Raw genomic sequence first — 17,256 nt, 5'->3', positions numbered from 1 at the left:
CCTGATTCCAACAGTGACCAATCCAGGTCACAGGTACCCGGCAGGATTCCTAAATTACATAAGAACATAAGAAATTGCCATGCTGGGTCAGACCAAGGGTCCATCAAGCCCAGCATCCTGATTCCAACAGTGGCAATCCGGGTCACAGGTACCCGGCAGGATTCCTAAATTACATAAGAACATAAGAAATTGCCATGCTGGGTCACAACAAGGGTCCATCAAGCCCAGCATCCTGATTCCAACAGTGGCCAATCCAGGTCACAGGTACCCGGCAGGATCCCAAGGGGTAGATAAATTCCAAGCTGTTTATTCCAGGAATAAGCTGTGGGTTTCTGCAGCTCTATAAAATAATGGTTAATGGACTTTTTCTCCAGGATCTTGTCCAAATCTTTTTTTAAATACAGCTACTCTAATAGCTTTCACCACGCCCTCTGGCAGTGAATTTCAAAGTTTAATTTGTATTGAGTAAAATAATATTTTTTGCTATTTGTCTGAAATATACAGTTATAGGTTACAGGAGGTGCAGCAAAAGGGAGAAGTCTAGGTTCTGGTGCTGGTCCGTTTTATCTCTGGTCAGGTTTCATTTCTGGCCTGGTGGCAGGACACCACGTAATTTGCTGGTAAAATTGGCACGGCATTCTGTGCATATTTTGGGGGATAGAGAGGATGTGGGGTTAGGGGACTGAGGGTTGGCCCAGCTTGGAAGCCTTTTTTTTTGTTTTTTTACTGGTATCACTGCTGAACTGGTGAAATTCTGCCAGTATTGCTGGTTGAATTAAAGGTAACCAGGAGCACATTCCCGGATAATCTTACACCTCCTTGATCCCATATCTAGACATAGCCAAGTGACTTAACTCAGCTAAGTCCAAATATCAGAGTTAGTCAGATTTGTCAGCTCTGCCCCGAAACGCCCCCAGGTTGTGCTGTGGTAATTGGCACCAGGATCCGAAAGTTATCTGGAAAAATGCCTTTGAGTATCAGTGGCAGAGTGACCTGACCCTGGCAGGGTCCCTTCCCCAGACCCGGCTTTAGAAATAAGGGCTGCAGCGTTAGCAGATGGAGGTGGGGGATCGGGTCCCAGCTCACCTCTCCTGCCTGTTACTGCGGGAGGGAAATGGGAGAACTGGGCCCAGGAGCTCCTGGCCTGCAGCGGGGAGGAGGTTGGGGGCCTGCCTTTTACTGCTCCTCCTCCTCCTGCCACTGCTTATCTCTGCCACTGTGGAGACATTTAAAGGCAGACATTTCTGTCCCTGCACTGTAAACACAGAGGACTCCACTGCTGACTATTTCTGGCTTATCAGCGAAGGAATGCAGCAGCTGAGGATTAGCGGGAGTGGGCCGTCAGGAAGGCCCCTGAGGGACCCCCTCCCCCTCCACAGCCTGCTGGAGCTGCCTGGGAAGCATGAGTGCCCAGGAAAAGCCAGAGCAGGGTCCCATGGCTGCAGAGGAAGTGGCTGGAGGGGCGCGCAAAGCCACCAAAAGCAAACTTTTTGAGTTCCTCGTCCATGGGGTGGTGAGTTTGAAAAGCTTCAGAATAAAGCACAGAAAGAGAGAGAAAAAACGCTCAGGCTGTAAGTGGGTGTGTGAGAGAGAGAGAGAGAGAAACAGAGCGATCTCATGCTCTGTATATGTGTGTGAGAGAGAGAGAGAAACAGAGCAATCTCATGCTCTGTATATGTGTGTGAGAGAGAGAGAGAAACAGAGCGATCTCATGCTCTGTATATGTGTGTGAGAGAGAGAGAGAAACAGAGCGATCTCATGCTCTGTATATGTGTGTGAGAGAGAGAGAGAAACAGAGCAATCTCATGCTCTGTATATGTGTGTGAGAGAGAGAGAGAAACAGAGCAATCTCATGCTCTTTATATGTGTGTGAGAGAGAGAGAGAAACACAGCGATCTCATGCTCTGTATATGTGTGTGAGAGAGAGAGAGACAGAGCGATCTCATGCTCTGTATATGTGTGTGAGAGAGAGAGATAAACACAGCGATCTCATGCTCTGTATATGTGTGTGAGAGAGAGAGAGAAACACAGCGATCTCATGCTCTGTATATGTGTGTGTGTGTGAGAGAGAGAAACAGAGCGATCTCATGCTCTTTATATATGTGTGTGTGTGGGAGAGAGAGAGAAACAGAGCGATCTCATGCTCTGTATATGTGTGTGTGTGAGAGAGAGAAACAGAGCAATCTCATGCTCTGTATATGTGTGTGAGAGAGAGAGAGAAACAGAGCGATCTCATGCTCTGTATATGTGTGTGAGAGAGAGAGAGAAACAGAGCAATCTCATGCTCTGTATATGTGTGTGTGAGAGAGAGAGAGAAACAGAGCGATCTCATGCTCTGTATATGTGTGTGTGTGAGAGAGAGAGACAGAGCGATCTCATGCTCTGTATATGTGTGTGTGTGTGTGTGAGAGAGAGAAACAGAGCGATCTCATGCTCTGTATATGTGTGTGTGTGAGAGAGAGAGACAGAGCGATCTCATGCTCTGTATATATGTGTGTGTGAGAGAGAGAGAGAGAAACACAGCGATCTCATGCTCTGTATATATGTGTGTGTGTGAGAGAGAGAGAGAAACACAGCGATCTCATGCTCTGTATATATGTGTGTGTGTGAGAGAGAGAAACACAGCGATCTCATGCTCTGTATATGTGTGTGAGAGAGAGAGAGAAACACAGCGATCTCATGCTCTGTATATGTGTGTGTGAGAGAGAGAGAGAAACAGAGCAATCTCATGCTCTTTATATGTGTGTGAGAGAGAGAGAGAGAGAAACACAGCGATCTCATGCTCTGTATATGTGTGTGAGAGAGAGAGAGAAACACAGCGATCTCATGCTCTGTATATGTGTGTGTGTGTGAGAGAGAGAAACACAGCGATCTCATGCTCTTTATATATGTGTGTGTGTGGGAGAGAGAGAGAAACAGAGCGATCTCATGCTCTGTATATGTGTGTGTGTGAGAGAGAGAAACACAGCGATCTCATGCTCTGTATATGTGTGTGAGAGAGAGAGAGAAACACAGCGATCTCATGCTCTGTATATGTGTGTGAGAGAGAGAGAGAAACAGAGCGATCTCATGCTCTGTATATGTGTGTGAGAGAGAGAGAGACAGAGCGATCTCATGCTCTGTATATATGTGTGTGTGAGAGAGAGAGAGAGAAACACAGCGATCTCATGCTCTGTATATGTGTGTGAGAGAGAGAGAGAAACAGAGCGATCTCATGCTCTGTATATATGTGTGTGTGAGAGAGAGAGAGAGAAACACAGCGATCTCATGCTCTGTATATATGTGTGTGTGAGAGAGAGAGAGAGAAACACAGCGATCTCATGCTCTGTATATGTGTGTGTGTGAGAGAGAGAGAGAAACACAGCGATCTCATGCTCTGTATATATGTGTGTGTGTGAGAGAGAGAAACAGAGCGATCTCATGCTCTGTATATGTGTGTGAGAGAGAGAGAGAGACAGAGCGATCTCATGCTCTGTATATATGTGTGTGTGAGAGAGAGAGAGAGAAACACAGCGATCTCATGCTCTGTATATATGTGTGTGTGAGAGAGAGAGAGAGAGAAACACAGCGATCTCATGCTCTGTATATGTGTGTGTGTGAGAGAGAGAGAGAGAAACACAGCGATCTCATGCTCTGTATATATGTGTGTGTGTGAGAGAGAGAAACAGAGCGATCTCATGCTCTGTATATGTGTGTGAGAGAGAGAGAGACAGAGCGATCTCATGCTCTGTATATATGTACGTGTGTGTGAGAGAGAGAGAGAAACAGAGCGATCTCATGCTCTGTATATGTGTGTGAGAGACAGAGAGACAGAGCGATCTCATGCTCTGTGTATATGTGTGTGAGAGAGAGAGACAGAGCGATCTCATGCTCTGTATATATGTACGTGTGTGTGAGAGAGAGAGAGAAACAGAGCGATCTCATGCTCTGTATATGTGTGTGTGTGAGAGAGAGAAACAGAGCGATCTCATGCTCTGTATATGTGTGTGTGTGTAAGAGAGAGACAGAGCGATCTCATGCTCTGTATATGTGTGTGAGAGAGAGAGAGAAACAGAGCGATCTCATGCTCTGTATATGTGTATGTGAGAGAGAGGGAGAAACAGAGCGATCTCATGCTCTGTATATGTGTGTGTGTGTAAGAGAGAGAGAGAGACAGAGCGATCTCATGCTCTGTATATGTGTGTGAGAGAGAGAGAGAAACAGAGCGATCTCATGCTCTGTATATGTGTATGTGAGAGAGAGAGAGAAACAGAGCGATCTCATGCTCTGTATATGTGTGTGTGTGTGTGAGAGAGAGAGAAACAGAGCGATCTCATGCTCTGTATATATGTATGTGTGTGAGAGAGAGAGAGAAACACAGCGATCTCATGCTCTGTATATATGTGTGTGTGTGGGAGAGAGAAAGAGAAACAGAACGATCTCATGCTCTGTATATGTGTGTGAGAGAGAGAGAAATAGAGCGATCTCATGCTCTGTATATGTGTGTGTGTGTGAGAGAGAGAGAAACAGAGTGATCTCATGCTCTGTATATGTGTGTGTGAGAGAGAGAGAGAAACAGAGCGATCTCATGCTCTGTATATGTGTGTGTGTGGGAGATAGAAAGAGAAACAGAGCGATCTCATGCTCTGTATATGTGTGTGTGAGAGAGAGAGAGAAACAGAGCGATCTCATGCTCTGTATATGTGTGTGTGTGAGAGAGAGAGACAGAGCGATCTCATGCTCTGTATATGTGTGTGTGTGTGTGTGTGAGAGAGAGAAACAGAGCGATCTCATGCTCTGTATATGTGTGTGTGTGAGAGAGAGAGACAGAGCGATCTCATGCTCTGTATATATGTATGTGTGTGAGAGAGAGAGAAACAGAGCGATCTCTTGCTCTGTATATATGTATGTGTGTGAGAGAGAGAGAGAAACAGAGCGATCTCATGCTCTGTATATATGTACGTGTGTGTGAGAGAGAGAGAGAAACAGAGCGATCTCATGCTCTGTATATGTGTGTGTGTGAGAGAGAGAGAGACAGAGCGATCTCATGCTCTGTATATATGTGTGTGTGTGATAGAGAGAGACAGCGACAGAGCGATCTCATGCTCTGTATATATGTGTGTGTGTGAGAGAGAGAGAGACAGAGCGATCTCATGCTCTGTATATATGTGTGTGTGTGTGTGTGTGAGAGTGAGAGGACTCAAGCAGTGAATATGAGAGAGAGATGATTAAAAATGTGTGTGTGTGTATGAGAGAGAAATGTTTCAGGGTATGTGTGTGTATGAGAGAAATGTTTCAGGATATGTGTGTATGAGATAGTGAGAGAGGACTCAGGCTGTGGGTGTGTGAGAAATAGGACTCAGGCAGTGAGTGAATTTGTGTTTTAGAGAGTACTCAGGCCTTTTGTGTGCGTGTATATAAGAGAAAGGACTCAGGCTGTGTGTATGAGAGAGATAGAGAAGATTCAGACTCAGAATGTGTGAAAGAATTTGGGTTGTGAGTCTTTATGTGAGAGAAATAGAATTGGCTCAGGCTGTAAGTGTGTGTGGGTACTAGAATGCTCAAGATTTGTGTCTGTGTTAGTATGAGAAAGGGCTCAGTCTGTGAGTGTGTGAGAGATAGAAAAGATTCAGGCTTAAGTGTGAAAGAGGATTCAGGCTCGTAGTGTATGAGAGAGAGAAGGGTTAGGCTGTGAGTGTGAGAGAGCGATAATGAAGATTCAGGCTGTGAGTGTGTGTGTGTGTGTGTGTGAGAGAGAGGATGCAAGCTCTGTGCTTATGAGAGAGAGGACTCAGGCTGTGTGTATGAGAGAGAGACACCTTAGGCTGTGAGTATGAGAGAGGGCTCAGGCTATAAGTGTGTGAGAGAAATAGAGAAGGGTCAGGCTCAGAGTGTGTGAGAGAATTCATTCTGTGGGTGTGAGAGAGAACAGTCGGCTGTGAGGGTCACAGACAGAGAGTACTCAGACTATGTGTGTATGAGAGAGAGCGAGGTCTTAGGCTGTGTGTTTTTGTGTGTGAGAGAGAGAACACTCAGGTTGTGAGTGTGGACTCAGGCTGTGAGTGTGTAAGAGAAAGAAGATTCAGGTTGGGAGTGTAACAAAAGACTCAGGCTGTGAGGGTGTGAGAAGATTCAGGCTGTGAATATGAGATAGGACTCAGGCTGTGAGTGTGTGAGAGAGAAGATTCAGGCTGTGAGTGTGAGATAGGACTTGGGCTCTGTGAATGTGTGAGACAGAGAAGATTCAGACTGGGAGTGTAAGAAAAGACTCAGCCTGTGAGTGTGACTCAGGCTGTGAATGTGTGACAGAGCATATTTCAGGCTGTGAGTGAGTGAGAGAGAAGGTTCAGGCTGGGAGTGTAAGAAAAGACTTGGGCTGTGAGTGTGAGAGAGAGAAGATTCAGGCTGTGAGTGTGAAATAAGACTCGGTCTGTGAATGTGTGAGAGAAGATTCAGGCTGTGAGTGTGAGATAGGACTCGGGCTGTGAGTGCATGAGAGAGAGAAACTTCAGGCTGGAGAGTAAGAACAGAGTCAGGCTGTGATTGAGAAAGAGGATTCAGGCTGTGAGTGTGTGAGAGGACTCGGGCTGTGAGTGTGTGCGAGAAGATTCAGGCTGTGAGTGTGAGATAGGACTAGGGCTGTGAGTGAGAGAGAGACGATTCAGGCTGGACAGTAAGAATCGACTCAGGCTATGAGTGTGTGAGAGAACAGATTCAGTCTGGGAGCGTAAGAAGAGACCCAGGCTATGAGTGTGTGTGAGAACAGATTCAGGCTGTGAATGTGAGAAAGGACTCAGACTGTGAGTGTGTGTGAGAGAGGACTCAGGCTGTGAGTGTGAGATTGGACTAGGGCTGTGAGTGTGTGTGATAGAGCATATTCAGGTTCGGAGTGTGAGAGAGCATATTCAGGCTGTGTGTGTGAGAGAGCATATTCAGGCTGGGAGTGTGAGATAGGACTCGGTTGTGAGTGTGTGAGAGAGCATATTCAGGCTGGGAGTGTGAGATAGGACTTGGATGTGAGTGTGTGAGGGAGATGATTCAGGCTGTGAGTGTGAAATAAGACTCGGTCTGTGAATGTGTGAGAGAAGATTCAGGCTGTGAGTGTGAGATAGGACTCAGGCTGTGAGTGCATGAGAGAGAGAAACTTCAGGCTGGAGAGTAAGAACAGAGTCAGGCTGTGATTGAGAAAGAGGATTCAGGCTGTGAGTGTGTGAGAGGACTCGGGCTGTGAGTGTGTGCGAGAAGATTCAGGCTGTGAGTGTGAGATAGGACTTGGTTGTGAGTGTGTGAGAGAGTATAGTCAGGCTGGGAGTATGAGATAGGACTCGGTTGTGAGTGTGTGAGAGAGATGATTCAGGCTGTGAGTGTAAGATAGGACTCGGTTGTGAGTGTGTGTGAGAGAGTATATTCAGGCTGGGAGTGTGAGATAGGACTCGGGCTGTGAGTGTGTGTGAGAGATGACTCAGGCTGGGAATGTGAGATAGGACTCGGGTTGTGAGTGTGTGCGAGAAGATTCAGGCTGTGAGTGTGAGATAGGACTAGGGCTGTGAGTGAGAGAGAGACGATTCAGGCTGGACAGTAAGAATCGACTCAGGCTATGAGTGTGTGTGAGAACAGATTCAGGCTGTGAATGTGAGAAAGGACTCAGACTGTGAGTGTGTGTGAGAGAGGACTCAGGCTGTGAGTGTGAGATTGGACTAGGGCTGTGAGTGTGTGTGATAGAGCATATTCAGGTTCGGAGTGTGAGAGAGCATATTCAGGCTGTGTGTGTGAGAGAGCATATTCAGGCTGGGAGTGTGAGATAGGACTCGGTTGTGAGTGTGTGAGAGAGCATATTCAGGCTGGGAGTGTGAGATAGGACTTGGATGTGAGTGTGTGAGGGAGATGATTCAGGCTGTGAGTGTGAAATAAGACTCGGTCTGTGAATGTGTGAGAGAAGATTCAGGCTGTGAGTGTGAGATAGGACTCAGGCTGTGAGTGCATGAGAGAGAGAAACTTCAGGCTGGAGAGTAAGAACAGAGTCAGGCTGTGATTGAGAAAGAGGATTCAGGCTGTGAGTGTGTGAGAGGACTCGGGCTGTGAGTGTGTGCGAGAAGATTCAGGCTGTGAGTGTGAGATAGGACTTGGTTGTGAGTGTGTGAGAGAGTATAGTCAGGCTGGGAGTATGAGATAGGACTCGGTTGTGAGTGTGTGAGAGAGATGATTCAGGCTGTGAGTGTAAGATAGGACTCGGTTGTGAGTGTGTGTGAGAGAGTATATTCAGGCTGGGAGTGTGAGATAGGACTCGGGCTGTGAGTGTGTGTGAGAGATGACTCAGGCTGGGAATGTGAGATAGGACTCGGGTTGTGAGTGTGTGTGAGAGATGATTCAGGCTAGGAGTGTGTGAGAGAGCATATTCAGGCTAGAAGTGTGAGATAGGACTCGGTTGTGAGTGTGTGAGAGAGATGATTCAGGCTGGGAGTATGAGATAGGACTCAGTTGTGAGTGTGTGTGAGAGAGTATACTCAGGCTGGGAGTGTGAGATAGGACTCGGCTGTGAGTGTGTGTGAGAGATGATTCAGGCTGGGAGTATGAGATAGGACTCGGGTTGTGAGTGTGTGTGAGAGAGTATATTCAGGCTGGGAGTATGAGAAAGGACTCGGTTGTGAGTGTGTGAGAGAGATGATTCAGGCTGGGAGTGTGAGATAGGACTCGGGTTGTGAGCGTGTGTGAGAGAGTATATTCAGGCTGGAAGTGTGAGATAGGACTCGGTTGTGAGTGTGTGTGAGAGAGATGATTCAGGCTGGGAGTATGAGATAGGACTCGGGTTGTGAGTGTATGTGAGAGAGTATATTCAGGCTGGGAGTATGAGATAGGACTCGGTTGTGAGTGTGTGAGAGAGATGATTCAGGCTGGGAGTGTGAGATAGGACTCGGGTTGTGAGCGTGTGTGAGAGAGTATATTCAGACTGGGAGTATGAGATAGGACTTGGTTGTGAGTGTGTGAGAGAGATGATTCAGGCTGGGAGTGTGAGATAGGTCTCGGTTGTGAGTGTGTGTGAGAGAGTATATTCAGGCTGGGAGTATGAGATAGGACTCGGTTGTGAGTGTGTGTGAGAGAGTATATTCAGGCTGGAAGTGTGAGATAGGATTCGGGCTGTGTGTATGAGAGAGCATATTCAGGCTGGGAGTATGAGATAGGACTCGGTTGTGTGTAAGAGAGCATATTCAGGCTGGGAGTATGAGATAGGACTCGGTTGTGTGTAAGAGAGTATATTCAGGCTGGGAGTATGAGATAGGACTCAGTTGTGAGTGTGTGAGAGAGATGATTCAGGCTGGGAGTGTGAGATAGGACTTGGTTGTGAGTGTGTGTGAGAGAGTATATTCAGGCTGGGAGTGTGAGATAGGACTCGGTTGTGAGTGTGTAAGAGAGTATATTCAGGCTGGGAGTATGAGATAGGACTCGGTTGTGAGTGTGTGTGAGAGAATATATTCAGGCTGGGATTGTGAGATAGGACTCGGCTGTGAGTGTGTGTGAGAGATGATTCAGGCTGGGAGTGTGAGATAGGACTCGGCTCTGAGTGTGTGTGAGAGAGTATATTCAGGCTAGGAGTGTGAGATAGGATTCGGGCTGTGTGTGTGAGAGAGTATATTCAGGCTGGGAGTATGAGATAGGACTCGGTTGTGAGTGTGTAAGAGAGTATATTCAGGCTGGGAGTATGAGATAGGACTCGGTTGTGAGTGTGTGTGAGAGAGTATATTCAGGCTGGGAGTATGAGATAGGACTCGGTTGTGAGTGTGTGAGAGAGTATATTCAGGCTGGGAGTGTGAGATAGGACTCAGGTTGTGAGTGTGTGTGAGAGATGATTCAGGCTGGAAGTGTGAGATAGGACTCGGTTGTGAGTGTGTGTGAGAGATGATTCAGGCTGGAAGTGTGAGATAGGACTCGGCTGTGAGTGTGTGAGAGAGTATATTCAGGCTGGGAGTGTGAGATAGGACTCGGGTTGTGAGTGTGTAAGAGTATATTCAGGCTGGGAGTATGAGAAAGGACTCGGTTGTGAGTGTGTGAGAGTATATTCAGGCTGGGAGTATGAGATAGGACTCGGCTGTGAGTGTGTGAGAGAGTATATTCAGGCTGGGAGTGTGAGATAGGACTCGGGTTGTGAGTGTGTAAGAGAGTATATTCAGGCTGGGAGTATGAGATAGGACTCGATTGTGAGTGAGTGAGAGAGTATATTCAGGCTGGGAGTATGAGATAGGACTCGGTTGTGAGTGTGTGTGAGAGAGTATATTCAGGCTGGAAGTGTGAGATAGGACTCGGTTGTGAGTGTGTGTGAGAGATGATTCAGGCTGGGAGTGTGAGATAGGACTCGGGCTGTGTGTGTGAGAGAGATGATTCAGGCTGGAAGTGTGAGATAGGACTCGGCTGTGAGTGTGTGTGAGAGATGATTCAGGCTGGGAGTATGAGATAGGACTGTGAGTGTGTGTGAGAGAGATGATTCAGGCTGGGAGTATGAGATAGGACTCGGGCTGTGAGTGTGTGTGAGAGAGATGATTCAGGCTGGGAGTGTGAGATAGGACTTGGTTGTGAGTGTGTGTGAGAGAGATGATTCAGGCTGGGAGTGTGAGATAGGACTTGGTTGTGAGTGTCTGTGAGAGAGTATATTCAGGCTGGGAGTGTGAGATAGGACTCGGTTGTGAGTGTGTGTGAGAGAGATGATTCAGGCTGGGAGTGTGAGATAGGACTCGGTTGTGAGTGTGTGTGAGAGAGATGATTCAGGCTGGGAGTGTGAGATAGGACTCGGGCTGTGAGTGTGTGTGAGAGAGATGATTCAGGCTGGGAGTGTGAGATAGGACTCGGTTTTGAGTGTGTGTGAGAGAGATGATTCAGGCTGGGAGTATGAGATAGGACTCGGGCTGTGAGTGTGTGTGAGAGAGATGATTCAGGCTGGGAGTATGAGATAGGACTCGGGCTGTGAGTGTGTGTGAGAGAGATGATTCAGGCTGGGAGTATGAGATAGGACTTGGTTGTGAGTGTGTGTGAGAGATGATTCAGGCTGGGAGTGTGAGATAGGACTTGGTTGTGAGTGTGTGTGAGAGAGTATATTCAGGCTGGGAGTGTGAGATAGGACTCGGTTGTGAGTGTGTGTGAGAGAGTATATTCAGGCTGGGAGTGTGAGATAGGACTCGGTTGTGAGTGTGTGTGAGAGAGATGATTCAGGCTGGGAGTGTGAGATAGGACTCGGGTTGTGAGTGTGTGTGAGAGATGATTCAGGCTGGGAGTGTGAGATAGGACTCGGCTGTGAGTGTGTGTGAGAGATGATTCAGGCTGGGAGTGTGAGATAGGACTTGGTTGTGAGTGTGTGTGAGAGAGTATATTCAGGCTGGGAGTGTGAGATAGGACTCGGTTGTGAGTGTGTGTGAGAGAGTATATTCAGGCTGGGAGTGTGAGATAGGACTCGGCTGTGAGTGTGTGAGAGAGATGATTCAGGCTGGGAGTGTGAGATAGGACTCGGGTTGTGAGTGTGTGTGAGAGATGATTCAGGCTGGGAGTTGATAGAGCGCTTGGTTCTTGAGCTGCTGTTACTGTGTATGCTGGGCACAGGAATCTGTTATTTTCGGAGAATTGAGTTATCCGCTAGTATTTATTTAGTTATTTTATGTACCGTCGTTACAAAAGTAATATTCATCGTTGGGTCATTACACGGAACACATTTTGGTGCAGCGCATACTTAGGATACATCTGATTAGGAAAAGTACACAATTTGTTAAGATCTGTGCATTGCAGCCCGGCCCACGTGAATCTTACTTCTTTGGGTTATTAGGACTTATTTATTACTTATTTATTATTTATTACTGCTTAGTAATTTACACAGTCGTAGAGGGGTTGTCATGAGCTGCTTGCTGTGTTTTTTGCTCTTGTTATTATTGATTCTGCATTCTGTTAAGCGTTTGTTAGATTGTAAGCGCTTTTAATTAGCCACGTTTTTTTATTCACCTTTGAATGCCTTTCTTTCTGGGATCAGTTGTAATGTCTCGGGACTGCTATGGAGAACATTACTTGGTTCAGGTGGGTGCTCCGGATTGTGGGTACAGCTATTAGACCTTGTTTTTTTTGGGACATTGGGGTTCGTTGCAGTGTGTATGGCTGACGCGTCCTGGGTTATCATTGTGCATGATTTTAAAACTTGAGGTTAAAACGTTGAAATAGATTCTGCATTGTATCAGCAGCCGCTATTATCGAGGGTGTGATGTGGTCGACTCTCCTGGTTCCACTCAAGTCGTGATGCTGCGTTTTGTAGTAGTTGTAATGTTGTTGTTTTTAGTAGCCTGGTTGGGAGTCCCAGTAGTAGGGCGCTACAGTAATCAATATTTGAGAAAGTTAGAGATTGCAGAACTGTACGGAAGCGTTGGATAGTTAGTAATGGTTTCAGTCTTTGAAGGAGCCGCAGTTTGGCATATCCTGTTGTGATTAATTCATTTATGTGTCTTTTCATAGTAACATTTTTACCTCTCTGAATTCCTAAGTCTCGGACTTGATCTGAACGTGTGATATCAAAATTACTTAGGTTTACAGACTGAGCATTAAGTATGGATGAGTTTCTCCGTAACCAGATGTCTAATGTTAGTTTAAGCTCAGAAAGTGCTTCCATGCACTCTGAGAGTGTTCATGCTGAATTTTCAAATGATGAGTCGCATGGGATGTAGAACTGAAAGTCGTCAGCGTATAAGAAGAAGGTGATTCCTAATTCCCTCAGCATGCAGATGTTGAATAGTACATGAGCATTAAGTATGGATGAGTTTCTCCGTAACCAGATGTTTAGTGTTAGTTTAAGCTCAGAGAGTGCTGAATTTTCAAATGATGAGTCGCATGGGATGTAGAACTGAATGACGTCAGCGTATAAGAAGAAGGTGATTCCTAATTCCCTCAGCATGCAGATGTTGAATAGTACATGAGCATTAAGTATGGATGAGTTTCTCCGTAACCAGATGTTTAGTGTTAGTTTAAGCTCAGAGAGTGCTGAATTTTCAAATGATGAGTCGCATCGGATGTAGAACTGAATGACGTCAGCGTATAAGAAGAAGGTGATTCCTAATTCCCTCAGCATGCAGATGTTGAATAGTACATGAGCATTAAGTATGGATGAGTTTCTCCGTAACCAGATGTTTAGTGTTAGTTTAAGCTCAGAAAGTGCTTCCATGCATTCTGAGAGTGTTCATGCTGAATTTTCAAATGATGAGTCGCATGGGATGTAGAACTGAAAGTCGTCAGCGTATAAGAAGAAGGTGATTCCTAATTCCCTCAGCATGCAGATGTTGAATAGTACATGAGCATTAAGTATGGATGAGTTTTTCCGTAACCAGATGTTTAGTGTTAGTTTAAGCTCAGAGAGTGCTGAATTTTCAAATGATGAGTCGCATGGGATGTAGAACTGAATGACGTCAGCGTATAAGAAGAAGGTGATTCCTAATTCCCTCAGCATGCAGATGTTGAATAGTACATGAGCATTAAGTATGGATGAGTTTCTCCGTAACCAGATGTTTAGTGTTAGTTTAAGCTCAGAGAGTGCTGAATTTTCAAATGATGAGTCGCATGGGATGTAGAACTGAATGACGTCAGCGTATAAGAAGAAGGTGATTCCTGATTCCGTCAGCATGCAGATGTTGAATAGTGCATGAGCATTAAGTATGGATGAGTTTCTCCGTAATCAGATGTTTAGTGTTAGTTTAAGCTCAGAAAGTGCTTCCATGCACTCTGAGAGTGTTCATGCTGAATTTTCAAATGATGAGTCGCATGGGATGTAGAACTGAATGACGTCAGCGTATAAGAAGAAGGTGATTCCTGATTCCGTCAGCATGCAGATGTTGAATAGTACATGAGCATTAAGTATGGATGAGTTTCTCCTTAACCAGATGTTTAGTGTTAGTTTAAGCTCAGAGAGTGCTTGCATGCACTTTGAGAGTGTTCATGCTGTATTTTTGAAATGATGAGTCTCATGGGATGTAGAACTGAAAGTCGGCAGCGTATAAAAAGGTGATTCCTAATTCCGTCAGCATGCAGATGTTGAATAGTACATGAGCATTAAGTATGGATGAGTTTCTCCGTAACCAGATGTCTAGTGTTAGTTTAAGCTCAGAGAGTGCTTCCATGCACTTTGAGAGTGTTCATGCTGTATTTTGAAATGATCAGTCGCATGGGATGTAGAACTGAATGACGTCAGTATATAAGAAGAAGGTGATTCCTAATTCCGTCAGCATGTAGATGTTGAATAGTACATGAGCATTAAGTATGGATGAGTTTCTCCGTAACCAGATGTCTAGTGTTAGTTTAAGCTCAGAGAGTGCTTCCATGCACTTTGAGAGTGTTCATGCTGTATTTTGAAATGATGAGTCGCATGGGATGTAGAACTGAAAGTTGTCAGCATATAAGAAGAAGGTGATTCCTAATTCCGTCAGCATGCAGATGTTGAATAGTACATGGGCATTAAGTATGGATGAGTTTCTCCGTAACCAGATGTTTAGTGTTAGTTTAAGCTCAGAGAGTGCTTCCATGCACTCTGAGAGTGTTCATGCTGTATTTTTGAAATGATGAGTCGCATGGGATGTAGAACTGAAAGTTGTCAGCATATAAGAAGAAGGTGATTCCTAATTCCGTCAGCATGCAGATGTTGAATAGTACATGAGCATTAAGTATGGATGAGTTTCTCCGTAACCAGATGTTTAGTGTTAGTTTAAGCTCAGAGAGTGCTTCCATGCAGTTTGAGAGTGTTCATGCTGAATTTTCAAATGATGAGTCGCATGGGATGTAGAACTGAATGACGTCAGCGTATAAGAAGAAGGTGATTCCTAATTCCGTCAGCATGCAGATGTCGAATAGTGCATGAGCATTAAGTATGGATGAGTTTCTCCATAACCAGATGTTTAGTGTTAGTTTAAGCTCAGAGAGTGCTTCCATGCACTTTGAGAGTGTTCATGCTGTATTTTTGAAATGATGAGTCGCATGGGATGTAGAACTGAAAGTCGTCAGCTATTAAGAAGGTGATTCCTAATTCCGTTAGCATGTAGATGTTGAATAGTACATGAGCATTAAGTATGGATGGGTTTCTCCGTAACCAGATGTCTAGTGTTAGTTTAAGCTCAGAGAGTGCTTCCATGCACTTTGAGAGTGTTCATGCTGTTTTTTTGAAATGATGAGTCGCATGGGATGTAGAACTGAATGTCATCGGCGTATAAGAAGAAGGTGATTCCTGATTCCGTCAGCATGCAGATGTTGAATAGTACATGAGCATTAAGTATGGATGAGTTTCTCCGTAACCAGATGTTTAGTGTTAGTTTAAGCTCAGAGAGTGCTTCCATGCACTCTGAGAGTGTTCATGCTGAATTTTCAAATGATGAGTCGCATGGGATGTAGAACTGAATGACGTCAGCGTATAAGAAGAAGGTGATTCCTAATTCCGTCAGCATGCAGATGTTGAATAGTGCATGAACATTAAGTATGGATGAGTTTCTCCTTAACCAGATGTTTAGTGTTAGTTTAAGCTCAGAGAGTGCTTCCATGCACTCTGAGAGTGTTCATGCTGTATTTTCAAATGATGAGTCGCATGGGATGTAGAACTGAATGACGTCAGCGTATAAGAAGAAGGTGATTCCTAATTCCGTCAGCATGTAGATGTTGAATAGTACATGAGCATTAAGTATGGATGAGTTTCTCCGTAACCAGATGTCTAGTGTTAGTTTAATCTCAGAGAGTGCTTCCATGCACTTTGAGAGTGTTCATGCTGTTTTTTTTGAAATGATGAGTCGCATGGGATGTAGAACTGAATGACGTCAGCGTATAAGAAGAAGGTGATTCCTAATTCCGTCAGCATGCAGATGTTGAATAGTACATGAGCATTAAGTATGGATGAGTTTCTCCGTAACCAGATGTCTAGTGTTAGTTTAAGCTCAGAGAGTGCTTCCATGCACTTTGAGAGTGTTCATGCTGTTTTTTTTGAAATGATGAGTCGCATGGGATGTAGAACTGAATGACGTCAGCGTATAAGAAGAAGGTGATTCCTGATTCCGTCAGCATGCAGATGTTGAATAGTACATGAGCATTAAGTATGGATGAGTTTCTCCGTAACCAGATGTTTAGTGTTAGTTTAAGCTCAGAGAGTGCTTCCATGCACTCTGAGAGTGTTCATGCTGAATTTTCAAATGATGAGTCGCATGGGATGTAGAACTGAATGACGTCAGCGTATAAGAAGAAGGTGATTCCTAATTCCGTCAGCATGCAGATGTTGAATAGTGCATGAGCATTAAGTATGGATGAGTTTCTCCTTAACCAGATGTTTAGTGTTAGTTTAAGCTCAGAAAGTGCTTCCATGCACTCTGAGAGTGTTCATGCTGTATTTTCAAATGATGAGTCGCATGGGATGTAGAACTGAATGACGTCAGCGTATAAGAAGAAGGTGATTCCTAATTCCGTCAGCATGCAGATGTTGAATAGTACATGAGCATTAAGTATGGATGAGTTTCTCCGTAACCAGATGTTTAGTGTTAGTTTAAGCTCAGAGAGTGCTTCCATGCACTTTGAGAGTGTTCATGCTGTATTTTCAAATGATGAGTCGCATGGGATGTAGAACTGAATGACGTCAGCATATAAGAAGAAGGTGATTCCTAATTCCGTCAGCATGCAGATGTTGAATAGTGCATGAGCATAGGGCCCCGTCTGCTGATGTGACATGCTGCAGGAGCTGTGTGCCTGTGCACGTACGGCTTGGTTTGGGGGCAGACCCTGTGGCATGAGGCCGATGAAAGATTTGTAGTCACTTCAAAAATCTTGGAAGATGAATTTCCTTTTTATCTTCTGATATGGTTGTGCTGATACAGATGTAACACAGTCATGGATTCAATGGTATATCCTGACCCTGACTCCACATGTGCTGGCTGTACCCCCTGATACGACTTTAATCTTTCTAGGATGCCAAACTACTTTCATTGATGTCAAATATTCTTCTCTAGCACCACTACAGATCTTTTTCTGTCTGGAATTCAACTCTGTATTCTGATTCCAGATGAGGATGCTGTAGTGTTGATACAGATGTTATGCTTTCTGGATCTTAGCTCTCTATTCTGACTCCAGCTGTGGTCTCTGAGGTACTGATACAGATGTTATGCTTTCTGGATCTTAGCTCTCTATTCTGACTCCAGCTGTGGTCTCTGAGGTACTGATACAGATCTTATGCTTTCTGGATCTTAGCTCTCTATTCTGACTCCAGCTGTGGTCTCTGAGGTACTGATACAGATCTTATGCTTT

At 45.0% G+C, this 17,256-nt stretch overlaps 1 protein-coding gene across 1 annotated transcript in view; it reads left to right on the top strand.

Moving 5' to 3' along the window:
- The first annotated feature begins 1,245 nt into the window (after positions 1-1,245).
- The window catches only part of LOC115085995 (SWI/SNF-related matrix-associated actin-dependent regulator of chromatin subfamily D member 3-like), a 67,292-nt gene continuing 51,281 nt past the window's right edge, over positions 1,246-17,256 (top strand). The window contains exon 1 of the mRNA XM_029592574.1: positions 1,246-1,513. Within this exon, the coding sequence (XP_029448434.1) occupies positions 1,403-1,513 (111 nt within the window). The 5' untranslated portion in view covers positions 1,246-1,402. The remainder of the gene's footprint in view (positions 1,514-17,256) is intronic.

Source organism: Rhinatrema bivittatum, chromosome 2 (genome assembly GCF_901001135.1).
Source record: "Rhinatrema bivittatum chromosome 2, aRhiBiv1.1, whole genome shotgun sequence".
NCBI lineage: Eukaryota > Metazoa > Chordata > Amphibia > Gymnophiona > Rhinatrematidae > Rhinatrema > Rhinatrema bivittatum.
Note: the sequence above shows the minus strand (reverse complement) of the source record. Positions and strands in the feature narration are given on the sequence as shown.